At 41.8% G+C, this 27,908-nt stretch overlaps 1 protein-coding gene and 1 long non-coding RNA gene across 2 annotated transcripts in view; one reads left to right on the top strand and one right to left on the bottom strand.

Moving 5' to 3' along the window:
- LOC120324381 overlaps positions 1–3,971 on the top strand; it is a 5,109-nt gene extending 1,138 nt beyond the window's left edge. Inside the window, exon 3 of the long non-coding RNA XR_005565649.1 lies at positions 2,386–3,971. This is a non-coding gene — a long non-coding RNA (uncharacterized LOC120324381). The remainder of the gene's footprint in view (positions 1–2,385) is intronic.
- A 3,638-nt stretch (positions 3,972–7,609) lies between these two features.
- On the bottom strand, positions 7,610–26,746 carry PAX9 (paired box 9). The gene is made up of 4 exons (XM_027726837.2): positions 26,715–26,746; positions 25,185–25,811; positions 22,704–22,843; positions 7,610–7,864 (listed from the first exon to the last, which is right to left on the bottom strand). The coding sequence occupies exons 1-4, from the start codon at positions 26,716–26,718 to the stop codon at positions 7,610–7,612; spliced, it is 1,026 nt and encodes a 341-aa protein (XP_027582638.1). The 5' UTR covers positions 26,719–26,746.
- Between the last annotated feature and the right edge of the window lie 1,162 nt (positions 26,747–27,908).

Genomic DNA, 27,908 nt, shown 5'->3' with positions numbered 1-27,908 from the left:
AGCATCAGTCAGATAAATGGAACTGTGTACTATAAATCATTAAGAATCTCTCAATTTGAATGATTTCTTTCGATAATAACATCATCTAATAGTATTATAGATGAATTTAGTTAAATATGTGTCTAAAAAGAATAATTTACACATACACCTCAGATGCATGTAACTGCTGGTTTTTGCAATTTCTTTATTCATGAACAAGCCTAAATACATCTATGCAACTACCAGAACTGTAAAACTTTTGGAAGCTTCTTAAAGCTTCCTGTTCCTTCTAACGTGATCTTTTGGTTTCACTAGGACTATTCTGTATCTATGTGAAGTCACCCTAAAAGGCAGGTTAGAGTATCTGCAGTACAAATACACTCAACTAGTCGAAGCATAGCCCAAGCATATCAAATTCCAGTTACTTTCTTCTCCTGTGCTTTATGTGTAAAGAAGAAACACTAAAAAGCCGATAGCTGATAGCTGGGAAGAGACTTGTTTGGCCTGGAAGACTAAGAGGACAGGGATATTTTAGAACTGGGGTTGTTGTTTAACCCCTTCTCACTACTTGTTACTCCAAATGTGGGAATACAGTAGTAGAGAGCTATATCTTTTTTGACTTTTAGAGTATTTTTCCCTGACTGGTTTTGATTAATCATGAAAGCAAAGCACTGGGCCCTTAGACTTTGCCAGCCCACAGAGTCAGTCTCTGTCAAAAAGAGCAGAAGCCCCAGTTTGAACAGTATCCCATTCCCACGAAATTCTTTCCAATTGTGCAAGTTGGTTTAATAGACAAGAACACACATGGGTAAAAGCAAGTAGGTACAGAGTCTGTACTGCAGTATAAAGGAGGCATTAGGTTTGTCTGTAAATGTTTGCATATCCAATCCATCTGGCTAAGTGCTAGACTATGCCTGGTTATTGTGCAGGGTAAGGAAGAAGGTGGGGATGGGAAAAAAGGAGCTCTGGAGCTAAAAGCCTTTTCCCTGACACTCTAAAGATACTAGATTACATACAGGACAAAGAGAAGGCAGGGGTTTGCTTTCCCAATACCTCTCAGCAAAGTAGATTTTGGAATAAAATTTTCCATCTTACAAATGATTATGCATTCTGGCCCAGATCCAGCAAGTCAGTTAAGTGTGAACTTCGTTCTAAATACTTTTGTAGTCCCATTGACTAATATATAGATTTGACTTTCCAATTAAACAATCATTGTGAATGGAAAGTGTTGTGGTTTGAGACAGAAAGGTAATTCGTTCTTTCAGGATCTGAGTGCTTACAGAAAAGGAGATACACAAATAGATCACACAGTATGAGAATTGGAATCAGCCTCAATTTGAGTTCAAATCAAATCTTTGACATTGTGTCTATGATTTGTTTGTTGGTCAAAGCCTTTTGCAGATTTCTGCTCTGTCTAGCTGTCTGTGAGTTGCTGCTCATAGAGGATTTCAAGTCTGATGATGGTTCCTTAGGGTAAATGACACTGGAAAACTCATGTGGTAGTTCTGTGTGCCTGGTTGTCTTAGCCTATCCCTAGAAAGGTGAGCTCAGTTCAGCAGAAGACTGAGATGCCACTCCAAGCCACCAGCTGAGCCAACAGGCAAAGGCAAAGGAAAGAAAATATTTATGTCCCAGTGCTGGAACCCACAATTAATACCCTTTTACTCATGCAGCCTCATTCTCTTTTCCCATCTTCTCCAACTAGAAGCTTCTCTATATGCTTTGTTATATTTATACCCTCTGAAATGTCCCTTTCTTTAGCTCATATAGTAATTACAGCCCAGTTATAGTCTGGCTTCACTAAAAGTAAAGATACTTTATGGCTTTCAAGCTGGAATTTTATACTGTTATCAATTCTAGTAGATAATGCCATTTCATGAGATCAAAACTTTGCCTGTGGATTTGTAGCCAGGTACATGCACAGGAATATTACACTCATTTCAAATCTGTGATTTTCTGCTTTAGACATGGTAAATAAACAAGTGAAAACCTTTCTTGAATCTTACCTGGAAGCATTTTCATCACCCTGGTGATGAATTTTTGTCATTCTACCTGTCAAGTTGCTCTTTCATGGCCAAATCTAACTAAACAAACACAAAAATGTATACATATTCAGATTAACAGTTTCACCTGTAGAAGAACAAAGAAAAATGTTAGGAAAAATGACACAGAGAGTGAATTTGATTTAATATGAAATTATTTACATCAACTTTTTGGTCTAATATTAAGTAAAATTTGTATGGTTTAAGAATTGTGACTTTTTAATGTACTAGGGAATTAGTAGAATTATCTCTTTTGAAAATAAAGCTTTGTCATATACTGGTTTATATTACATACTACAAATGCTCTATAAAATCTTGAAAATACTGAATTTTCTGTGTTGTAAAATATTATCTTTTCTTCCAGGTGGTGCAGTGATGCTTTTGATTTACGAATACGTTTATGCATGGCTTCAGGACACAGTTAATCACAAGTAGCACTTCTGAAAAATGTACTCTTTAAAATTATATGCATTCTAAAATCCACTTCAATAAAGTAAAAGTTATTCTTATCCTTTATGGTGTTGAATGCCCTCAGATTGCACTGATGTTAATAAGTTCAAAGCAAAGTTGGTCTTCAGGTCATGATCCAAGAAAAAATTTAAACACGTGCTTTTCTGTAAGTGCATAACTAAATAGCATTGTTGATATTTGTAATTGTTTTGCTGGATCAAGAGAAAATATAAAGGAGACATAGGGAAAAGTTAGTTTTTAAAGGAATTCTTGTCTGAGAATCATCTTGTATAGCTATACACTTTTTTAAAAGTTTCAACTGAAATAGCAAGATAATAACATTCAGGGGATTTTCAAGAAAAAAAATGAATAATCCTGGGGGACCAGATACTAAGCTAGTATAAACTGACAGCTCCATTAACTCCACATTAAGAACATGACCCATACTCTGCAGCTCTCGAGTAATCTTGGGTCCAGTTTCAGTTAGCCCAGTGTGATTTCAGCAGTCATAGAAGAACTTTTTAAGTTGTTGGGAGTTCAGATAGGAAAAGGACAGCCACAACCTTAAAAATACGCATACCATTAAATATCCTACTTGCTCCTATATTGTAGAAATCTCATTCAGGCCACAGAAGATACTGAAAATAATTAGTCTGAATCAAGTTACGTAAAAAATGCAAAACAACATGGGACTCGTAGAAGAAATGAGTAAACAAATAAGCAGAAAAAAGTAATTTCAGGCATATGAAATTTTACTGTGAATTTTTTATCCACCATCATATACTATTGCTAAAAGATCTGGCCTGTGATAAAAGTGCTCAGTGCACCCTGACTGCCCCTTTAGCCTTTCATTTCCATCATGGGGTGGTGAAAAAATTTCCCGACTGATAACACACACGCAGTTGTAATTAGTTAGCTGTGCACCTCAAAGAAATGTACTTTTCCGTAGATAAAAAAATGCTAGAATTGTTACTTTTCCCAGTCACTGTAAATATAAATAATATTTCAGAGATGTACTCATGTCTTTACTAGACATTATAAATATCTCTGTAAAATACAGTAAATTCTGTTATGCTGACTGAAAATATGGTTTCTGCTCATGCAGTTGTGCCATTCTACATTTTCTTTTAAAAGAACTCTTTCAATAACTTAAAATTACACATTATTCTGTTATAAAAGTGTTCCCATTATATAACTTGGTTGGTTGTCAAATGAGTATATATCTTGTAATTGCTGAAAGTTTCTGTAACTCCTCATGCTACATTCACACTGTTAATTTTAATCGTTCTTTCTCTTAACGAGGTACAAACCTGCTAAAAAAATATCTTTCCACATTGTTACTTGAAAATGACAGTTCATGTGAAAAGTCTCATCTCACAGGGGTTTTTAGTGCATTAAAAAAGCAAAAAAAACCTAAAAATAGAAATGCATTTTCAGCACTTTCAAGGATGCCTGTATTGACATGCTCAATAAACCTCTTTTTTGTCTGAATTTGGCAACAGGGGCTTCTCATACCTATGCTACTCCATAGCTAAAATCAATAAAATTAACTCTGTTTAGGTTTACAGTTTTAAGGCAAATGTTCCTTGTTGTTGTATTTCATTAGCAGTATTTAGCCAAAGAGAAGACACTACAAAGATAATTTCAAAAACTAAAGCCAAATGCTTCATAATTTGTCTTTTATTAATTTAGAGCATTCAAAATAGAAAAATAAAATGCTTTAAACATACTGTATATACATATATAGCCTTCAGTTTTACATCCTTTCCAACATGATTTTTTCAGTTAATAGCTCAGCCTGATCTTTGATAAAATGAGAACAATTAGAAAACAGAAAACATCATGGGCTTGGAAAACTAACCTATGAGCATGCCAGCCCAATCCCCCATTACCCCTGGTGTAATATGGGCTGTGATTCAGTTCTACACCAAAGGACCATGCAAACACAGTTTGGCTGTCATAGGAGGGAGTATTGTTAGGCTTCACTGATTTCTTTGAAAACATTTGACACTCTGGGAATGAAGTGTAGACTTTTCAGATTAAAAACTTAAATTCTGCACCCACATATACTGCATATTTCCCAAATGCATCCATTGACCTCTGTGGGTTCACTCCAAATTTATACCCTTGTATTTGACAACAGTATTTAAGCCTCGTTTATTATTTTTTGAAAAACAATTCCTTTTTTCTCTTTAATTTAATGTAAAGTGGCTTAAAGTTGTGTGGCTAGTAAGCTGATATGTTGCAGTTTTCAGTTTACCCATGAGTATAAGCAAGGAAAAAATTCCTTGTGCAAAGAAGTATTCTGCATCATAGGTTTACATTTTTTAAAAGATTTATGAAAATTCACGCAAAAATAAACTGTCACAGGCAGTTCACAAAGAGCCAAGGTCAGGTACTTTTGCTCACTCTGAGCATCACTTTCTGCACACAGCCCCACTGACTTCCCATTCAGGGGTAAGGTGTCATGTACAGCAGGCAGATGCGCAGAAAGCTGTACCTAAACAAACACAAAACAAAATTGTTTATGATGATGTATTCCCATGTGAGGAATAATTAACATCATGTCCTGTCCTTGCTGTATAAATTACCCTGATTTAGCTGAAGAGAAGATAGTGCAAACAACTCATACAAGCTAATGATCTGTCTCTCCCAAAACACACTAATATCCCATGAGAATGTCAGGAAAGATAACTTTTATTCTGGAAATGACCGCATGTTACTCAGAAAAATTTGGAAAATTTTTAATGCAGGCACACTTTGTTACAGACTTGCGAATTCTTAAAGTTTAAAAAAGCTGTGCTATGGAAGGCTTCTCTTCCTTTTTCTGTTTTTTTTTTTTCTCTTTGAAATCCCTTTTTTGATTTGCATGAATAACAATAGGAAGACTTACCCAATAATTCTATAATCCAGTAAAACAACAAGGTTGCCAACTTAATCACTTATTTATTCATGATCTTTTTCTTATCTTCTTTTTTTCCCTGTTTTATTTTTAGTGAAGAGCTTGTCTAGAATTAAACCAATGTCTTTCTCATGGTGTTAAGGCTCATCTTATTTCTGCTATAATGGCATAAAGGCAGAATAACATCCATCATGTCACTAAGAGTGTGGCAGAGTGGAAATGCACTTGTGTGCATATTGCCTTTAGTGGTTTCAGAGAAACATTCTTGAAAAAGTGTTCAGTTGAATAACAAGGGTTTCAGCATCTCATTAAAGTTAAACAGCTGTTGAATGCCTTTGAGACTGAAGAACATGAATGAGCATCCAAGATCAGATTTTCTTTCCTTGGGGCCAGAATACAATACCTGTGTTCTTTATAGAAATGCAGTTCCGTTAACTATTTTTTTAATGCAAAAAGCAAAGGTGACAGCAGCCAGCTGAGTCTATCTATATTTTAGTGGACATACTGTGTATGACATAAGTACTGGTTACTAAGATTGTTATGAAAATTTACGCACAGCTATCTTGGTGATGAAAGCTGGAAATCCACAGAGGACTGCATTTTAAGAGGGGACTGTATTTTACTTTCCCACTGAATTAAGGTTTAACGTGGTTTGCAGATAGAACAATATATGAAGAATGATATTTTCTCCTTTGCTTTAACTATGTCTAGTGTAATTTCAGTTATTGAAAAATATTTATAAAAATACACAATATATTAATATTCTGTGAAGAATGAAATGTCACACCAGGCTTTTTTTTTTCCACATTCATATTCTGAACATACCTACAGCATGGGGAAAGCATAATAATAGTCAGAACTTTATTATTGCCCAAGGAAAACAAGTAAATTTTCAAAGATCAGAACGTTTGCTCTCTTGAGATTAAAGTTTAAAGCATAATAACTGGCACAGAGTACTTGCCACTGGATACAGAAATGTAGAAAGGGAATTTGCTAATATTAAATAATATCTGTGTTTGTAGCACCACCACCAGTATATCTATAAGGGAAAAAAATGCTTCAGAACAACTATGTAAACTTTACCAAGAGCCATATTTTACATTCATTAAAGCAGAAATTAAAGACAACTTCCTCTTTAAAAAATTACAACGTATTCTTGGGGCCGAAAAAGCTGAACACAAGTGAGCTGAGAATTACGGTACAATTCGGTTTTTCAGTGGGTTTGTTGACTAACATGGCTTTGTACGCATCTCTGCACAGGTTGCATGCTAACAGCATTTTTCTCTACAGTCTTCAGTTTCGCTCAGGTATTTTCCACCCATTTCTGTTTTGTACTCTTCACCTGAATATGGTGTTTTGTGAAGTTGGGAGACTGGGTATAGCTGTGGAGAGTTACTTAGCTGGATTTCTGCCTTTGCATCTTCTGACAAAGAGATAACTATTTCATGAGATGTTGAAGCCTCCACTGTAGGCACAAAACCATGATGAAAAAATCCTACCTAAGCCTCATCACCTGAGGCTATCACCTCACCCTGCAAAGACACAGAAAATAGCTAGAAATCACCTTTTTAACTGAAAGAAAGAGAGAAAGAGAAAAAGAGAGAGGCAGAGAGAAAGAGAAATGTACTGGAAGGTGAAAACAAATGCTGTCAAAAGCCTATATTTACAAATCACAAAGTTATTACTACTGCCTGATGATGGCGACATGACAGAAGAATCTGAGAGCCACCTACTGCCTTAGTTCTATATTTGATTACCAAAACCCGACAAAACAACCAAAAATGACCTCTTAATAACAGTGCATTGTATAATCTCATCAACAAAAGGGTTGTTCTCTAGGCAATCAGCAAACACCTCCCATTTAGGCACCTTTGCTGATTCAAGGCATAGCAGAATTTTCTGTGGTGATTTTTCTTTATTGATTTTTACACAAATCTAAATAACAATTGCACATTTAGAAAGTTTGTGGTGATTAAGAATAAATATCTGTGGTTTGACCAGGAGAGAGTGGGACAAGGCTCCATGAGCCCTTTGAGGGACACAAGGTCTTTAAGAGCGCAACACCACACTTCTCTCACTTTCTGATGTTGTCTTCAGCTTTTGCTATCCCAAAAGTCTTACAGGAGACAAGTCATGAGGAGAAATGCCAGGTATCACCAGCACAAAGAGAACAGTCTGTGAGCTAGGCTCAGGGGATGACAAGCCAGCAAGCTCGTTGTGGTCCTGGACTCCTGCATCAGAGAGCAGAGGCTGTGACAGAGTGGCTCCCCTCCCTGGCTGTCTGCATGCCCTTGAACGCCAGCGAGGCAGGGATATCGCAACTGTGAGGGGACAACGGGGTGCCTCCAGCGTGCTGCCAGCCATGGGTTGCCATATAGCTAGATGGAGTGGCGCTGTACGTCATGTAAGGTGACACTTGGGCTGGTGTGGCATAGGGAGGCATGGCTGGTGCCGACACAAAACTGCTGACAGCTGGGAGGCCATTGGGTGCCTGAAAGGAGACAGAAGAGAAAAACATTTCTGAGAGAGTAAGACACATCAGATTTGCCCTCAGATGCTGCTGGGGCTTTGTACAAAAACTAGGGCGAGTAGGGTCACTCAGAGAGCAACCCGTAACCATTCCCCTGAATTTCAGGGGCTCAGTGGCCCCTTCTGCTTTTAAGACCAGATACCGCACTGCAATCAGCACTTCACACTGCTCCCAGTAACCTGTCTCAGACAACGACCAGCAGCAGATGTTTAAGGAACATACACCGAGAGCAGGGTAGGAACTGCTGAGAGAGACCCTTGTATGCCTGCCTATCTTCCCGCAAGCTGTTGTTCACAGACTCCTAAAAGTCCATGGTTGCATCTAATCATTATATTTGAGAGTTACTGCTGGAGGGATTTGTGATGAGTTTCTCCCCTCTATCTCACTAAGCACCTTAATCCATTTGGCAATGAGTCCCATGGGTTAGAGTAGGTGGACTGCAATATTTACCCACTTTTCCCAAATTTTGCACAGGTAATTTTGGCCACTGTTGCAGGCCCTGTTGGATAGTGCAGTGGCAGTTTAAGCTGAGTGTGCAGTGACCACCGACATACCAGCAGAAGAAGAAACTAATCCATCCTAGTGCCTCATCCATCCTGGAACTGAAAGAGGGTGGGTTCAGCCCTGAGCTGCCCCAGGCAGGTGCAGGCACAGATCCCAAAGCAGCACTCCCTGGAGTGAAGAGGTAATCAGCAGCTGGGGGAAGTGTGTACATCTTAAACTCTTGGGTAGCTAGCTGTTTGTTCAGAGCATGAGGTAGAACTATAATAGTAGTATTATTATTGATGATGTCTTAAAAATATATTTTATAGGTACTTGGAATAAAAACTTTGACATGTTCTTTGCTCATAGCTCCTCCTGGTTTCAATAGGGCTTCTGTGTAAAAAACAATTGCGGGACTGGGTCCTTTCCTGTAAGCTATTTTCCTAGGTCCTTCCTTAGGCTGGGGAGAAGGGTTTCTATTTAAATAGAGAAGGGAGAGTCCTTCAGTCAGCCACAGTAGGATTTCACAATTAATGACTCTTTATTTAACTAAAAAGTGTATGGTGGTTTATTTCACACCCTGTAAATGTTTCTTCAGCACAACAGGTACAAACAAAGATCATTTATCTTGCTTAAGTTTCAATTTGTTTAGTGTTTGTTTTAGGATTTGGGGTGGCATTTTTTCTCGGAAACGTTTCCTGTCTGAATATGAAAGAAGAGGTATTGAGTTAGCAAATCCTGTAGTTATCTGCCATTTTTAATCACCCGGTACAAGTGGACCTAACCTGAATAGTGCAAAGTTAAGAAATGAAACAGATCTTTGTGTCTGCTAAAACTTCACATGGTATTAACATTTCACTTGTTCAATTCCTATCTGGATTGCACCTGCCTGAAAATTCCAGTATTTACCTTCATAAAGGGCATTGGCCTGTTTTCAGGGTCATGAGTTTCCTAGTAAGGTAACTCAATGTAACCAATAAACTTTGCCAGTTCCGCTGGCTGGACTATCCTCTCATCGTCACATGGAAAACTAAGCACTAATTCTGCTGTACAGCAATCTAAAACAGCAGGAAACAGTAATGGAATCCCAGCCACAAGCCTCCAATAGGAATATTAATCAGTACAAAGCATAGAGCTGCAGCAGCAACATAATTGTCATTCGAAATCCATAAACACTTTGCTGAAGCTGAACTTGCCTTATCCTTTTGAAAATCCAAATATGTCATCTGACCTTCAACTCTAATTACATGTACCCTACTGTGTCTCAGAATTATGCTTTAGCCTCAGCTCTAAATATCAGAGTTTGCAACAATACTAATTAATATAAACCTGAAAATAATTGCACTGTAAATCAGTACAATTCTTGAATCACATGGAAAATTACTTCATTGAATTCACTGGAAAGTAAAAAATGTGACAAGCCCTAAAAAGCTGCCAATCTCCAAGCTCACTGCCTCTTCCAATGTGTAAACATGAAACAAGAATGAGCACCTCTCTGTTTTTTTTTAACAAGCACCAACAAAAAGCTTTGCACAGAGGCAATAGAGCCACTAAAGCCGGTTGTAACACTGGGTTATCAAGAGCCACAACCAAACATATTCTGCACAGAGAAGTACAGAAACCCTGAAGGGGTGGGTACTGGAAGGAGAAAAGACATGGGGCAAGTCCCTGAAGCCTCATAGCCATTCAGACAGCACAAACCTCCAGCCTTGGAAACTCAGAAGGTTTTTTTTGGACTCTGAGAAACTGTCCTGTTCCTCAGGCTTTCCCACTGACAAGGAGCCTGTTACCAAGCAGTGGGCTCAAGGTTGTGTCTGGAAGCCCCATTTTAAGTAGGATTCCTCGCTATGAGTGGTCATGTCCCATGAACCCTTGATTGTGCTTTTGAAAAGATTCCTCCTAGGCTGCAAAGGGTGCACATGTACCTCCAGTTTCCTGTGTTGTTACTGCTGCCCTCCACCACAGAAAAGGATGGGAAAAGCCAGAACTCTGCTACAGAGAACAGAAAATGTTTCCCATATGCTGTACAGACTGCCATGCTGTAGAATCATAGAATCATAGAATCGATTGGGTTGGAAAAGACCTCCGAGATCATCAAGTCCAACCCTTGGTCCAAATCCAGTCCATTTACTAGATCATGGCACTCAGTGCCACGTCCAATCTGCGTTTAAAAATCTCCAGGGATGGTGAATCCACCACCTCTCTGGGCAGCCCATTCCAATGTATTTGTAGGATGCTCTCCAAGCTCTAGGCACTTCCTCTTGGAGCTGCTCTTTAGAAAAGGCAAATGCTCTAACAGACTCTCATTTGAGGAAGAACACAACTGTAAGTGCATCCTTCAAATCTGTGCATAGTGTTGCATTATGCTAAGTCAAAATACCACTTGATGTAATCACTTTGTCAAGCACCTCTCCCCATCCCACCACCACAGGCTAAGAGTATATGGGTAGAGAAATGCAAATTTTGGTACTCAGGAAATTACTTCCTTCTGTATACAATGTGTGTCCAGGAAAAAAAAAAAATATCCATGGAGGTGATGACTCTGTCTGTACAGGTAAATAAAACAGACTAGGACAAAATCTTCGGCCCTGAAGATGAGCAGCACCATGCAACACTCAGCCCCATAGCTAACCTCTCTTCTGCCAGAATTGGGGTGGCCTTATCCACACAGCCTGTCAGGCAGAGTCCCTGGACTGTTCCCTGACCAGCCTCACAATGGGGCGCTGTCTGGCTATGTGCCAGTGGACACAGACTAAGTCTGTACCAGGCAATGTGCCGACAAGGCATCTCTTTGCTGGTCCACCAGTGTTCGAGCCCCTGTCCCAGTCTCCTGTAGCTCCTACAGACAAGGTTGCCAGGACTTCCTCAGCAATCAGAAATGGATCACTTTGCATGATTTGAGGCAAATCTGAGCTCCTGAACAGCTCACAGTAATGCAGACATTATTGATAAATATTTTATCAACAGGCATTGTTGATAAATATTTAATCCAATCGCACATGTTCCATGGCCTTATGGCACAAAGTAAAATAAAAGTCTCTGAACTATAATTATTGGAGAAGCCCAAGTTTTTTATTGAATTATACTGGAGGTGCTGCTTGGATATTTGTTGATAAAACATATGGGACTTGACTAAAGATTAGTGAGTTTTTGTAAAAGCTTAATTTAAAACAATACCTATCCTAATTTATAACAGCCAGAACAATTCTTTTACACACACACACTTATTCAAAATACAGCTGTGATAACAGTTGGTTTTATAGCATCTATTTAGAATGTGAGAAAGCTACTGAGGGTAGGATGTGGAGGCAGTTGTTTAGGGATCACCAGTTGCAACATGTCAGAGGCCAACAACACTGGAAAGCTGTTGTCGCTGCCTCACTGAATTGGTGAATCATTCTTATTTTTGTTCCACTGCTACAAAGCTTTACCACTCAAACCCATGATTCTATGGATGCCAATAGGTACTCTCAGCCAAGGAGGCGGCACTGAGATGGGTAGGAACTGGTCCAGCACAGAGCATGGTTCTGCTTCAGAGGAGGTTTGAGCCATACCCACAAAGCAGTCAAAGGCCTCCTCTGACCCAAATTAAAAGAAGAGGGGATAGAGAAAACCTCATATTGTGTGATTTAAAACTATGCTACTCAAAAAAAAAACCAACAACAAAAAAAAAACCAAACCCAAAACAAAACAAAACCTCTGATTTTCATCCCTTTCATCTGTGAAGAACTTGACCCAATAGTTTTAACTGCAAGAGTTTTTACTTCTAAACAGCTTTAGATACAAAGTGTAGGTTATCAGAAGGGTTGAATCTGGTCTGTCAATCTGGCACTTTTTACAAACATGACATTCACTTAAAATAAATGGAGGGGATTAAGTTCCATGACCCTGTATATACTGGATGAATAACTCATCCTGTAGTATTTCAATCAGAGGAAATGAACACCAAAATCTAAACATTCATAATTAGGAGTGCAAGAACCCCATGGTATTTATGGATTTTTAAAACCGTTAAAACTTGCTTTAAGTACAGAGGTTCTTGAACCTGGTTTTTAAGTTTTATAAATATTTTTTTTCTTCATTTAAACCTTCACTTTTCAGGGGAAATCTAATTTTTCAAAGCAAACAAACAAACGTGTAGCTCTAACTGAACAAGAATCTCTGCTGTGCAAGAGATAAGGGTTCCTGTCTGAAAGTGCTTACTCTAGGGCTTCCACAAAGATCAGAGAGAAACATTTGCTCTGAATTTCTGCTTCTATCAATGTTTTGAGGCAACTGATGGAATAAGTATTTCCAAATTTTAGGGCTGTGTTCGAAACCTAGAACACATGACCTCCCACCAATTCGCAAATTTGGTTAAACGTTCTCGCAAAAATACCAGTAAAACACCAGTGGTTGGGTCAGGATCATGAGTTGGGTCTGGTGCCTTTCTGAGGAGTTGCTGCTGATAGATGCCAGTGACAGGAATATGCAGGCCAGAAATGAAAGCCACGATGGACATAGCACCTTGCTTTAGGTCACATAAAATGATGCTGCTGAAACAAGCAAACAGCACGTATTTCCATCAGTAAAGGAGTTGGTTCAGTAGCTTTAATGGATGAAATCCTTAGTTTTAGTCAGTTTAGATACAATACTAACTAGAGACCATTTTTTTGGTAATTGTTTTCAGTCTGTTTGGGATTTGCGACACGGAGGGAGTGGGTGGATGAAAAACAAGTCTAGAACCAAGCTCATGTGGGAATGTCTTTCGAACAAATGATTTCCATTAGCTGTTTGGACTCCTAAAAGTCAAACAGTTCCTCCCCAAACCCAAAGTAAGCAGCACACACCTCGATTTCTGTTATGAAGGTTATGCTTATATAATGAGTTGTACAGCTTCAGTGTCCTTTCTCCTGCATGGTAAGGAGACGCAGGGTAAAAACCTTCTGGACAAACTTCCCAATGAATCCACATGAGACAAAATACTTTGGTTTTTTCTGTCTTGGTCACAGAAGAACCACAGAAACACACAAGCTAGATTCCACTTTCTGTCATCATGGTATAAATTCAGATTCTATATTGTAATGAATTAACATTATTTTTGGTTTTTTCATCCCCTTTGTTACTTGTCCTTCTCTGACTTTCGCTTGCTAGATATGTGTTCTCTCAGTATCAAAATTAGACCATCTCCTGTGTTCCCTTCCCATGTGGCTTCTAAATGTTTCAGAAAATGATGCAGAGTTGTAGTATTCAAAATCACAGACTTGTTTTTATTTTAGCTATCATTAATAGCAGTAATGCAAATTATCTCATTTCAGATCTACATGAATACAAAAGACAGCAGATTTGATGCCATGAGAGGATGCCACCTTGGTTTTATAGTCTAATTCAATGAGTGTCCAAAAGAATGTAAATGTTTCTTCTTATTTTAAAGTTATTATTAACAATTATTTCAATTACTTGTCCATTGTAATATAATTGTTACAATATTTTATTAAATAGATTATTTATTGCATAGACCAGGAGTGCATGCTTGGTAGAAGTATTCTAAATAACTATGTAAAAAAAAGAAAAGTGTTTCTGTAGAAGTAGCATAGGCTTCAAAGCTCGATTTACCTAATTCACCAGCCCTAATGAGCCTGGACAGTGACTCAGCCCAAAGTCCCCTGCTGCAGTCAGCAGAAGTTCAGTCTGTGTCATGGCTTAAGAAACACACCTCTGGTGAATAAGGTTGCTCTTTTGTATGTATTTCTCAATTCTTACACTGACTTGGGCGGAATGAATCCTTCCTGTCCTTGGATCAGCAAGCTCAGCACATTGCCTTGATCCTCCAGCGCAGAGCTTTTCCCTGAGAGCAAGTGAAACAAATCTGCAGAGGTACCACAGCTGCCTTATTGGGAGCTGCAGCTCCCCAGCAAAGTGGAGTGCTGGCAGTAGCTTTCTCTGCGGGGATGCTATTGCAGCTCCACAGAGAGACAGACACCCTCTCACTGCTGGTTTTTCAAAATGAAAACCTTAAAACAATTTCTGCAAATGATGAATCTTTTTCAAATGTCCTGAAAACACAGTCACAAAGTAGATGCCACAGAAGTCATTTTTCCCACAGCAACAAAAAAGCATAGCAGGGAACAGAGCTGAATATCTAGTCCTTCAATCAAAGGAGCAAATTACCATAAAAACCCAGAGGATATCTCATGTTCTTAGTGACATGCACATAGCCAGTCAAAAAGGTTATGGCAACAAGACTAGGAGCAGTCAAACACAAACTGCAAACATCAAGGCAGCAAACGTGCTAAATCTCCCTCTTTAATTGGAGGTTAAATATGATTTATAAATCAAACCAACATATGGGATCCCAAGGGAAGAGTAAACAAATTTTCCAAGTAAAACAGCAGCAGCACGCCTGTAATGGAAGTGCCATTTAGGAAAATGGAATGACCAAACAATCTAAGCAATACACCTATGCTTTTTTAAAGGTTTTTAAATTAATAACTTTAAATAATATTTTTGTAGAAATTGTAGTAAACTAAATTAGAGCTAAATTCTGAAGCTGCAATTCAGTGCTGCAGCATCAATGAGAAAAATTACATGATTCTACAAACACTTGTTCAGCCCAATGTTCCACTAAAATTAATGTGCTTACACAGGTAAGTCAGAGTTACCTAAAGAAAAAGGATTACAAAAGCGAGAACTGAGTAAATTTCCCCAGCTTATGATAACAGATTTTATTAAAATATTTATTAAAATACTTTTTAAATTGCTTAGTTGTATGTGAATAACGCAGTCAGAGTTTACCCTGCAAATCAAGGTTTGCTTTTTATAGTGCTGGAAAAGTTTCTTCCAGAAATATTTTTATCTTAGACTATATACCCATATTTTTAGATAAACGAACTTATTTTATTGAACATAGTCCCCCTTGATTTTCTAATAATTTCACTGCAAGCAGCAGAGAATAAAACAGACTCCGAAAATTTAAGACATTGCCATTAAATAATTTTGACAGCCAAAAAATTTTAAACAGAAGGGGTAATATTTTGTAGGTAGGATATTACTTAGAAACATATGCCATTATTTTCAAGAATGAACAGTGATAATACATTGGAATTGAGAAGCTTTTAAAAGAAGCTTTTTGGAGTTGGTCTATTGCTCAGCTGAGCTGCATTGATTTCCAGAAGACTAAGCTTTGAAAAATAAAGAGATACCTTTCAAGAATGCATAATTACAGTATTTCTCTTTCACTGTAAGTTGTGGGAAGCAATGCTGGTATTCTAGCTGAAGTCACAATTAAAACAGAGCTATTTGCATGCCCAGGTCCTCCAAGATTCCACACATTATTAGCTACCCAATCTTATACAGTATCTCTTCAAAAGATGACATTTTCTTTACAGCTATTTCTCCTGTTATTAAATTCAATGTATAACAACGTACTGCATAAGAAAATCACACTACTTCCTTCTAAAATAAAGTTCATTCCTTTAATAATGAGCAGATCCCATTCCCCATGTTTAACATGCTTTTTTATTAATTTAAAGTTGTTTCCTTTACTTATAGGCATCCCCAGCTGCACTGAATAACATAGAAACCAGATAATATCAATTCAGTGTTTTAACTGTAGTTGGGACATGCATCAAGACCACTCTTAATTATATTTTCTTATCAAGTTTTAAATCTCAGCCTCTTCAGGGAAATAAAATCCCAGGTTTGGAAATAGTAATGGTAACTTGAATTTATACACCGTCACGAATCCTTTCCTAAAGGAGCCAGGGGCATTTTATGCCTTTTCCAAAACAAACTACAGCAGAAACAAAAGAAAATAAAAAGAAACAAAAAACCCAAAACAAAGAAAGAAAAAAAACCAGAGAAACAAACAAACAAAACCCCAAAGAACCCCCACTCCTTCTCTGAGACTGAGGAATCTACTACAAAAACAACAGAGGAAAAGAGAGATAGGACAAAAAGGCATGGTGGATACAAGGCAGACAGAGGTTGCTGTAAAGCCTAAGCACATTCCAAGGGAAAAGAGATGAGTAAAGGTTTCCAGTCCTTTTTCAGGAGTAGGATGGGTTTAGATAGCTTTCACAGTGAAGTAAGATCTACCACATACAGTACACCAAGCACACACTAATATGTCCATCTGAAATGTCTCCAAACGTAGATTATTGTGCCAGGTCTTTACATTCACTGAATGGTTGCTTTCCTTTCATACTCGAGGTTAAGAAGGGTGATATAAATGGAAGTCACTGCCTTTTCAGTGAAGGTGCTGGTTCTTGGCGTATGTTCTGTTTAACAAACCTCACAACCAGACTATCTCAAAGTGGAGTGAAAACAGATTATGGAGCGCAAAGTTTGATTCTGATGACAAAGATACAACTTCAATCTCCCTTATACATATACACTGTTCTTACGAGAACAGTAGGAAAGCACAAAAAAAATCCTATCATATAAGAAAACTCCTTTGAATTGGAATTAACAACAGATTCCCATAGTTTTAGAAGAGATTTGCACAATAATTCTGCTTTGGTATTTTTGCCAAATCTGGAGTTGGGCAAGGCACACGTGGACATTAAACAAGCAAACACACTGGAAGGAATAAACATTTGTTCTTTCTATTCTGTTAGTTAACACTATAATGAATTATTGAAAGGTTCTATGAAAAATGTCTTCTTAATATTACATATTTAACAATGTATTGTAATTTCAATATGACGTTGCTTAAATGAAATTGAGGCTGGAAGAGGAGACTTGCAGATGCTTCAAAGGGGTCCTTGATGACTAGAAGTTAGAAAAATATGGGGTCAACCTAGCAAAATCTCCACTTTGGCCTGTTCAGAGATAGGCAAAACACCAGTCTCCTATGTCTAACAAATCTCTGATACTGCAGAGGCAGTTACTGGGAAGCTAGTAAACTAAGGTGGGTGAAATTACAGCCCATCGATTATTGAATGCCTATGGTCATTATGAGTAGATACGTAGGCAATTCCTAAAAGCTGAAAAATTACCAAAACAGACAAATTCAAATGCATCATACAGTCTATATACTTGCCAATACACTTGCCAGACTGAACAGACAAAGATCTAATCCCCCTGCTCCAGGCACTCTGCTCCTTGGCTGTGATAGGTATCTGCCATCACTCTCGCTTTACAGACCCTGCTCCTGTTTGTCGTGGCAGAGCTCCTGGCAGGTTGGGGCCCTTTGAGCAGAGGGTGCTCAGAGTTCAGTTTGAGTGTCATTGTACCATTCACTCACCTCTCTGACTTTCTTTATTAGTTTCATCCAGGTGGAGTGCCCTGAAGCCATGTGGGTTGGTGGGCAGGGCACTGTGTTTTGGCTGTGGAAGCAGGTGGCCAGTAAGAGGCAGGTCTCACAAATGGGGTTCGAATGGGGTGCCATCCAGATCACCTGGGAAGGAATCGGGTGCATGTAGTGGGATCATCTCATCCTCCTCACCCACAACATGCAATGATATGGATGCCTAGACCTTGAGCAAGCCACCTTAGTGACAATATTTTAATAACAGGTCTGGTCTGGAGATCCTAGTGAGAGTGACACAGAACCAATCTCCAAGCCAACGTCTGAACCCCTGCACCAGATTCTGCTAACAATGCTGCTAGCTACTACAGCAAGAAAGCAAATAAGCATTTGTCCTTAACAGCTTCACCCCCCTCCTCCCGCTTGGGTATGACTGAGGAGCAGTAGGTCCAGACTTCTATCATGGATGGATTTTGCACAGACTCACAGCAAGAATCCAACTGCCTGGATACTGAGTTAGAATATAGGATGCCAAATAAGTAATCTGTTAATTAATATTCTCAATAAATAAACTGTGTAGGAGGATCATGTAATTGGCCATAACGTTTAAGGTTACGTTTTCATCTTATTCCCAAAGAAGTTACCATATATTGTGAGTACTAAGCACTGCAGATACAATTAGAGATGCGTGGCCACCAAATATACAATTCATTGTTCATCTAGAAATGAACAAAATCAGCAACTAAACATCTTCATTGCCTACATTTTCTGTGCAAATAATTGTCCAGAATTGCACCCATAATTATTTGCAATCACTCGCCCTAGAATGGAGCCTTCCCTTTACGTGCTTACAGCGTGTGGAGCTCATGACCCCCAGTCGGAACACAGCCAAAGGGCAGGGAATGATATCCCAGCAAAGCTGAAAAGTCAAGCCCCTAACAGCTGATGAAGTTCAGCTGAGACAGACATGAGGTAGTTGCTGCTTAGGGTTTTGCCCAATATGCCAGAGGAAGACTTCACTCAAACTGTGTTCACAAGTCACTCCGAATTAGGAGGATTGTTTTCTGTAGCTCCAATAGGTTTGGAGTCAGGCCTACGAACAATGTACCATTTCCAGGAGTGAGCTTGCAATAAGCACTTGCTCTTAGACCCCCCAGTTACAAGTTTTTCCCACTAATGAGTATCAGCTCCCTTTGCAATGTGCACATCTGCTTCCCACAATGCATACAGAAAGTAACTCTGAAAAATAAATTATTTCCAAGCTATTTACCTCTCAGCGAGTCATACAGACATACGTCAGATCTTCTGCATTTTCATACATGTGTAAATTCAGACCACAATTTTTTCTGTTTGCACACCCATAATGTTAGTCCAGAAAGTCACAAACATCAGATGTCTGAAAACTGCATTTTAAATATGAGATATGTTTATTAAGTGTTTTCATTTCAGATGCAGGTTACAAATGGGTTTGTGTTGCAGTCATTTCAGCGGGTTTTTTTGTAATGCAGCTTTCAGTATAAGCTGTGTAATGCAAAAAATACTCAGAATATTCACCCATCGTATCAATAGTGTAGAAGCTGCTCAACACCACACTGAATGTGCCTCTCTATATAAATACGGCAATATAACTGAGCTCCGTATGAAATGTGTATGATCCAAAACTGCCAAGCTCTCAGAAAAATCTATTTTCCTTTTCAGTTTCTCTGATTCACAGTCACCCTGTTTGCAAAGCTGTATGACAAATTTGTGACTATGATGCACAAGGAAAATTATGCAATTGCTTACGTATAAATGACAACTTGGGACATCAGGTAACTAAAACTGAACAGAAAGTTGACAAGACACCTCTGTGATTTCCTGGGAAATCTTTTGTACAGAATCATAGTCTGCTTTTAACTCCTGAAACCCAAATACTGAACAACATTGCAAACAAAAGCCCTGGAGACACCAGGAAATTCATAATACTTGAAGTGAAAAATGTTCTACATCCAGAGATTCAGTTCCATGTCAAACTAGCGCGACTGCATATTGCTGAGGCAAAAATGTGAAGTCTTCCTGCCTTTTTTGTGGGTGCATTCGCACTGATCTCTGGGGCAAGGACTGAAATGTAGTCATAGGAACACATTGGAGAGGTCAGCCTTGGCTGCCGCTTGACAAGTCTGGGAGGTCAATAAGACTTTTACATAAAAAAAGCCTACAGAATCCCATGTCTTAAAGCAGATGTACATCATTTGAAAGAAGGGATAAAATAAATACATTTTTTAAGTACAGAAGACCTTGTTCTTTGGTCCCAATTTTTCTAGTCTTTCTCGTGCAGAGCGACTTTCCAGAGGATTTCTTGAGAAGCAAAATACTATCCTCCATGACTAAGGAACAAGTCTTTCACTCACCTAATAGTTATGGAGCTATTTGCAAACTATGGACAGGTAATCTTTGAATGTTGCTGATGCTTAAATGTGTAGATGATACTTGTTGGAAACAGCAGAATTACCTATCACTCACACAAAATCATGTTGTTAATGTGCTTCAGAGCAAATTCTATCTGCTCCCGTTGTGAAATTGGAAAGCCTAAGATAAACATGCGCACTTGATTCCCTGCTGCTCTACTGCTGCAGGCACCTCTGATGTTGGTAATATAGACATAAAACTGGAATATTACAGAACAGTCACTTCTCTTCTCTGGGGGAAATTTGATGTCTACCTCCTGAAGATCCAGCTTTTGTAATGAGCTTTGCCCAAAGGAGATGAAGAAAATAGCATTTACCCTGAAGTACAAAGGCAGAACCTATTTCACCGTGGTCTTTCTGGCATATAAATTATGACTAAGGTTTCCCCATTTTTGTACAACCATTCCAGATACCCCTTTGCTAGGTTCACACAAATGAACCGATGTTCTTTCCTGTCCACAGCTAAGTTATTTACACCCAAAACAGTACACATTGCAGGAGACCATGCAGAGATTCAGGGACATCAGTGTCTTTGCTGTCACCCCAGACTCAGTGCACTTCAGCTGATGGACAGCTAGTAAGTCAGTGCTATATGCAGCAAGAATTTGGTTCATAAACTTCATTTTGCATTGGCTGGAACAAATATTTTGGCTAAAAGAATGTGGTAAAAATGCAGAAAAGTCACATTGTCCTATCCTTATTTGAAATTATTTTTTTCTGGATACATTCTAAATTAGTAAGGAATTTGTGACAAAAAAAAGCAATTAATGCACGTTTGAATGAATTCTCTGGAAAGGAAGTCTGAATACCACATGAATAGACTGATCTATACATTAGAACTTTCCAAAGCCAAATTATGTTTACACATATTATTACAGAGAAGGAGCTGGGGAGAATCTCCTCTGTGTCTTCTTTTAGTGAGCAGGGTTCTGAATATGGCTTGTCTGCCCTTTTAAACTCTCTGGACAATGTATTTTGATAAACGAATTCCATTTTATTAATAGCAATTTGCTCCATTTTAAAATAGCAAGTATGTTTAAATTACATTTATCAGATGATCTTTCAGGTTGAACAAAACATTAATGTAAGACTGGTATTGACAATAGAACACTGATATATTATGAAGGTTAAATCGTATATATTGAAAGATTAAAAAAAAAAAAAAAAAGATAAAAAATAGTTTCCAACACCAGCATTAAAAATAACCCGATTTACATAACATTGTTCCTCAACGCATCTGTTGAGGTAAATGAGATCTGACAGAGGCAACGGTTTAGAGCCTATGAGCAAGATCCTGTGAATATTTCAGCAGAATCGTGTGCAGAAGGCCCAGACAATGAAGTCTCAGTACAGCTGTTCTTACAGAACAGTGACAAGCTATTTCCATTATTTTTAGTAAGACTACTAACACTTCTTTTCATCTTTAAAGAAAATTGTACAACAAGGAGTATTAACTCTAAATCTAACTCTAATCCTATCTTTAACCATACAGTCACCACTATACTACAGTGTGCATTATTTGTGATATGATATGAAATTAACAGAATAATAATGGGATAATAAAAAAATGTAATACAAAACAAACAGGACAGTATTAAGGGTGGTGTATTGTTTACGTGTCATAAAACGGCTGTTCGCTTTTGGGGTCTACAATATTTCTCACTCTGCCTAATTTACCTCTTTGCAGGCATTCCCGCAGTTTGTGATCCACATCTTGAACGTGAAAGAGTATGATTCAGCTACTCTCAGCACCAAATACGAGCTACAAAAGTCTCCTTGACATGGAATCTAAAACCAGACACAGAACTCGGAAAATATATCCAAAACCTCAGTCTTTGAATGGGTAAAAAGCTAAGCAGGGATCGTGGGTTTTCCTCAACTTGATTATAAGCACAACAACTGAGTGGCCGGAAGGCAATGTGTCTGAAAGACCTCTGATACGTTTTGAGATGTTTCCATCGCACGGAAATAACGTTTTCAAAACCTGTGCTTTCCCAACGAGTAACAGTTGAGTCTTTTACAGCTTTTCTCCTGGCATGGGATTTGATTAGCAAATACAAAGGTTTAGACAGAGATTTATTAAGTAACAGTTATATTGTGTTGTAATTAAAACGTAGGAAATTCGCCGTCTACTTAAGCGTTTAAAAATGCTTAATGTAGGAAGCAATTACGCCTCATTTTCAAATTATTCCCCTGCCTACAGAGTACGCTGAGGACAGAGCAACACGCGGCTTTAAGGGCGGCGGCTACCGCGGGACGTGCCCGCTGGCCCGGCCGAGGCGGGGGCAGAGTCCCGGCAGGCGGCGCGGGGGTCGGTGGCGGCGGTTCTCGAGCGCCTGCTGTGCGGGGGCAGCCCGGGGCGGCCGGGACGGGAGAGCTGACACCCCGCCAGCCCTCCGCCCGCCGGGAGCCTCTGGCCGGGATAAAGGCCGGCTGGGTGCTGCCGGGCGCCGCGGCCGCCGGGCCGAGGAAGGGAGCGGAGAGAGGAGTGGAGGAGAGAGCCAGGCTCTTTCCCGACGTCGCCTGTCTTTGCAAATCAAAACCGAGGGAATTCCGGCACCGGCTCCAAACCGAGGGCGGTAGCCCGAGGCCGAGCTCAGGGGCCCTGTGCATCACCGCCCATCCCTCCCTCTCTCTTTACCTGGCTGTACTTGGCCTCCTGCTCAAGGGAGCTCTTCTCCAACCCGTTCACGGAGTGCTGGGCCGGCGGGTGGAAGCTGTTTCGGCCCAGGCTGCTCCATTCCTCCACCTTGGGGCTGGGGTAAGGCGAAGTGTCGCTCACTGCTGGAAAACAAGGCGGGGGAGAAGAGGGAGTTAGATGCAGAGGCCAGGATGGGGAGATGGAGATGGTTTTGCCTCGGGATGGAGACAGTTCCCTCTCCCCACGGGATGCAGTCTGCGGGGCAGAGCTAATGAGAAGCCGGTCCCTTGTCCGCCACACCTCTCTGAGTCTCCTGGGAGCCTCTGGAGAGGGTGATCCATGGGCAGAAAGAAGTCGGGTCCCTCTGTGGCAGCGATCACCAGGCGAGCCCAGAGCCGGCTGGGTCCCTCATTCTCGCGTTCCTGCACTGGCAGGACGGAGCTGCCGCCAGACACTTGTCCCCCGGGATCTCCTAAGAAGGATTTACGGCATTCGCCTAGTGGGTATTTGTATGCAAGTCAGAGGATAAACGATACTCCTATTAGAAAAAGTCCTGAGACGGGTCCAGATAAGCTGGGCTCAAAACAAATTTGGGGAGGGGAAAAAAAAAGAAAAAAAAAAAACTAAAAAAAAACCCCAAGAAAACAAAACACAAAAATAAATAGCTTAAATAAATATTTTTTTTAAATAAAAGGGAAAATGAAAGGAGGAAGATAAGAAAGAAGGGAGGAAAAGAGATAACAGTCCTATTCTTTACATGCGCATTAGCCGCGGCAAGGGAATACCGGGATGTTTTGCAGGCGGACAAATTCCCCGAGCCCCACCGTAAAGCCCGGCGCGGGGGTGGGGGAGGGGGAAGCCCTCCCCCGAGCCCAGCGCTCGGCCGCATTGGAACCGCCGTGGGAGGGGGCTTTCCCGCGACACCACCTCGATCGGCCCCTCGCCGGGCTGAGGAAAGGCACAAATCTGAAGTTGTCTTAAGAAATTGAGCTCTCTCAGTGAGCGCCCTTTTCTGCTGATCTCACACTTTCCCATGAATAGGGGCTTCCTTTCCGTGTCAGCAAGGTCAGTTTATCCTATAAATCAAGGGCGAACAGCCCCCATCTGCGGCACTGGCCATTCCGCAGCTCCGGCTCTCTGATGGGAAGGAGAGGGGGGAGATTTCACACTGCAGAAAGATGTGTGCCGCTGCGAGGGCCGAGGGAGACGGGGCAGATACCGAGGCACCCAGCAGCAAAGTCAGAAGCCTGCTTACCAATGTGGTGTTAATAAAAGAGGAACTAACTAAAAAAAAAAAAAAAAAAAAAAAAAAAAAAAAACAAAAACAAAACCAAAAAGACTCCATTTCTCATATGAGAGAAGAATGTTCTCATTCTTTTTAATGTTCGTTGCCAATACTACCTCTCCGCAGCACAGAGCAGGGATTTCCAGGCGTGTATTTGTTAAAGACAATTCAGAAACACGCATATTTTTTGTGCCAGTGTGGTCTGAGGATAAAGTTTATATTGCGAAGGGCAAAGAAGGACAAAACTTATATTTTTTTGTATGTATGAATATAAATAAAACATACTTATGTGTGTATATTGCTTGAAAAATACCACTTTTCTAAAGAAATAAAAAGAAAATTATTCTGCAATGCCTAAGATTGTTTTGCATTTGAAATGTTGCTGGAATGAGACTGCTGCTGTTCAAAACGCAGTGAAAACAGAAATCACAGCCCCCAGCCCTACCCTCTCCACTAACTGTGAAGGAGTGAGACACAGAGATGACTATAGGCGAAGGTTATTTTGGACTGTTGTTTTAACCAATTTCACTGTTAGTTCACTGGCAGAGACCGAAATGGAAAAAAACGTCCCTTTCTTTGCAGCAAGGCACAGCGAGCGGCCGGGAGACGCGACGCAGTTTCCAGGCAGAGGAACAGAAAGAAGGTGAAAGGGGTAAAAGAGACAAATCTTGGGGCTTCGGTTTTCCTGGACCACCGCTTCGGAGGAAAATACAGCATAGAATGAAAGCAATTAGGTGACATTTGAACTTCCTGCCGGAGCAAATTTGGCCTGATTGCGAAAACTACAGAAAACGGACTTCTCGGTAACGCCAAGGCGGCGCCCGTGACTGGAGTGCGGCAGCGAGCCTTGGTCAGGACCAGGACGCGACCGGACCGAGTGCTCCCCGGTGCCGCCGCAACCCGGGCCGTTCTCTCCGGCCAGGGTCACCACTTCTCGGGCCAGAGCGGCGGCGGTGACGGTTGCTGGTGCGCCTGCAGCCCATCACAGTACCTTCGGTCTGCCTACCTTCCGAGACACATCCTCCAGTAAGCTCAGTGCCGGCCTGTGCTGGGGAAAACGCCAGAGGTTTCCCGAATGAAACAACTATAACAACCGTCCGACCCTCGGAGAGGAAGGAGCCCAGGAGCAGGGTACGGAAACGCTTCGGCCCTATCTGGCTGTCTCTGCGGCCCCAGGTCCCCCCCCACCTCCTCACCTTGGTCTGTGATGGACCGGATCCCCAGGATGTCCGTCACTGAGTGAGAGGACGGCCACGTCCTGGGCATGGCCATGGTGCTGGGGATCGCCGGAACCCCGGGAGGGGTGGACACCTTGGCTCCTGCAGCAGCGATGGGGCTGGGATAGGGGTAGATGTGGTTGTAGGGCAGAGCAGGCTGTGGGGGCGGCTGGTGCTGCTTGTAGGACTCGTAGTGACTCTGCTGAGAGAGGTTCCCGATTTTGTTCCGGAGGATGCGGCTGATGGAGCTGACCGACGGCACGTTGTACTTGTCACATACGCCATCGGCCAGCAGGCGATCCCGGATCTCCCAGGCGAAGATGCCCGGATCCCTTTGTTTGTAGGTCCGGATATGTTTTACCACCGTGGGAGTGGTGACCCGAGGCTTGCTGCCTCCGATAGCCCCCGGTAGGATGGAGCCGGTCTCGTTGTAGCGAGCCAGGATTTTGCTGACACAGCCGTGAGAAACGCGGAGCTGCCGGCTAATGTCGCACGGTCTGATACCCAGTTGTGCCAGTTCCACAATCCGCAACCTGATGGCATTGGGCAGGGGTCTCCCGTTGACAAACACCCCTCCGAGCTGGTTCACTTCCCCGAAAGCAGGTTCTGCAAGCAAATGCACAAACACAGCTGTCGGACATGGCGAATGGCTCAGAAGGGGGCGTCTGAGCCGTTCCTCATCATAGACAGATGTCACAGGCAGGGACCCCCCGGTCACTCCATGCACGCTTCCCTATAACAGTGAGATGTCCCCGAAATTGAAGGGGGGGAAGAAGGGAATAGATACAAGGGGAGGGAAAAAAAAAACACAAAAAAGAAAAAAAAAAGTGAGGAAAAAAGAATAAAAGAAGGAAAGAAAGAAAATCCGTGGCAACAAATTTCGCAGCTCTCTGGACTGTGCATCATCAGGAAAATTAAGAAAAAAAAAAAAAAAGGCACATTCCAGAGATGAAAAACGAGATCGCCCCAACAGAAAAGACTGTTTTATTACCACAGGAAAAAGGAACGCGAAGAGAACGAAAAGAAAAGAAAAACATTTTCGAAGACGTGGGGGAGGGGGAGGACGGAAAAGTAGTTGAGGAAATTCTTTCACATCTTGGGAGAGACGAGGGCAGCGCTGTGCTTCTGAATCGCGACTAACTTTTTAAAGATTGTTCCTGGTGCTGTTAGCGCCTCTCGCTTAACAGCACGATTACACTGGGCTGTAAAACAAACGTGCTAAAATGTTAACTACTATGATCAGTGTCAGGAATAATATACAACGTGTCACGGGCTCTAGCCATCCCCTCGGCTCCGATCCTGCCTCACACTCGCCTAATAACACTAATAACAAACCAAGTAGTCATTAGCGCTCTCTCTCCCCTGCCCCTGACCCTCAACGTGCTCTTACAACTTGTAGGAACACGAGCAAAGTCAATAAGGGAGCCGCGGCGGTGGCAGATGACGACGCATGGGCGCTCCCCCTCTCTTGACAGCACTTGAACCCTCCTGCGGCTCCCGGACACTTACCCATTCCTCTGAGCGGGGCACCTCGAGGGCGGCCCTAAATCCCAACGAATCCCTATGCCCGGCCACCGGCTCGCAGCCTCCTGCGCTCCCGGCTGCACTGGCCCCGAGCCTCTCTGATCTCCGCCGAGGAGAAAGCAGGGGCGTGAAGGTGTGGGGGGGGAATGGCTACAAGAAAATCTGCATCCCGACGAGAGAGCCTTGACTTCTGCATTTCAACCTCAGGGCAGCGTGGGCAGGACCGGCCTGGGCCGGGCCCGTGGCCCACCGCCCCCTCCGAGCCCGCCCCCGGGGGCGGCCCCACCGCTCAGCCGCCCTCCCAGTGGCCAGGGGAGATGACGGACAGCGCCGCGGCGGCGGCCCTTCCGCTCCCGCGCAGGGCGCTCGGCACCTGGGCCCGCCGCGCCGGGACGGCGGTTCCGCACCTGCGGCGGTGAGTTGCGCGGGAAGTGCCGCCAGCGTCGGGCAGAGCTGATGGGGGCTGGCGCCAGGGCAGGGCACTGCTCGGGCAGCGGGGACCAAGGGGGTTGGCAGGCAGCTCCGCGGGGCCGGGGCACGGTCGGCGAGCAGCGCAGCGCCAGGCAGCCGTCGGACCGCTGCGCCGCTGTTCTGGCCCTTCTCCCGGAGGAGGCGGCTGGAGAGGGGGCTTCGTGGCTAACAGAAAGGTTCCTCTTTTCCCCGGCTGAAGCAGAGCGATGTCTTGACACACACGCGGTTTCCCCGCGTTGAGTTTGCAGACGCGGGAGAGTTCTTTCTCGTTTGTGGTAGTCTCGTTATAATAAACAACCTTTTCGCTAACGAATGTTTCATGGGAGAAGGCTGTGAGGGATGAGAATTGAGTCATTTTTTGTGGAAATCACAAACCGGTCGGGAGACGAGCTGTATTTTATTTTGCCGTGGGAGGAGACGGGACGGGTGTTGTAGTGCCCGATACCAGGATGCTGGTGCTCTCCAGTCACTGCAGACCGACACGGGTCTGGTGCTCCTTGCCCAATGGAGACCGGCCCCGGTATTGTTTTCATCCCCACAGTAAATATTGCACTGCGCTTAACCGTAAAATGTCAACGCCTCGCAGCTGACTGCGACTTTATCAAAGGGACTTATATATATTAGCAATTAAAAGAAAAAGAGACAAAGATGGCAGGAAATAAAGAATATGTGGGTCACGGCGTGTATATGGAAGAAGTGTTTGCTTTG

Source organism: Pipra filicauda, unplaced genomic scaffold (genome assembly GCF_003945595.2).
Source record: "Pipra filicauda isolate LSUMZ 115617 unplaced genomic scaffold, ASM394559v2 scaffold11_size5308982_pilon, whole genome shotgun sequence".
In the NCBI taxonomy this organism is placed as follows: domain Eukaryota; kingdom Metazoa; phylum Chordata; class Aves; order Passeriformes; family Pipridae; genus Pipra; species Pipra filicauda.
This window is presented reverse-complemented; position numbering and strand designations above follow the sequence as displayed.

Bases quoted from the DNA above. Each gene is read 5' to 3' on its own strand.
- PAX9 (XM_027726837.2), bottom strand. The intron at 22,844-25,184 runs GTGAGGAGGTGG...GTTTTCCAGCAG, and splicing joins CCGGTCCATCACAGACCAAG to TGAGCGACACTTCGCCTTAC. The intron at 7,865-22,703 runs GTAAAGAGAGAG...GTCTCCTTTCAG, and splicing joins AGGAGGCCAAGTACAGCCAG to GCACCCAATGGCCTCCCAGC.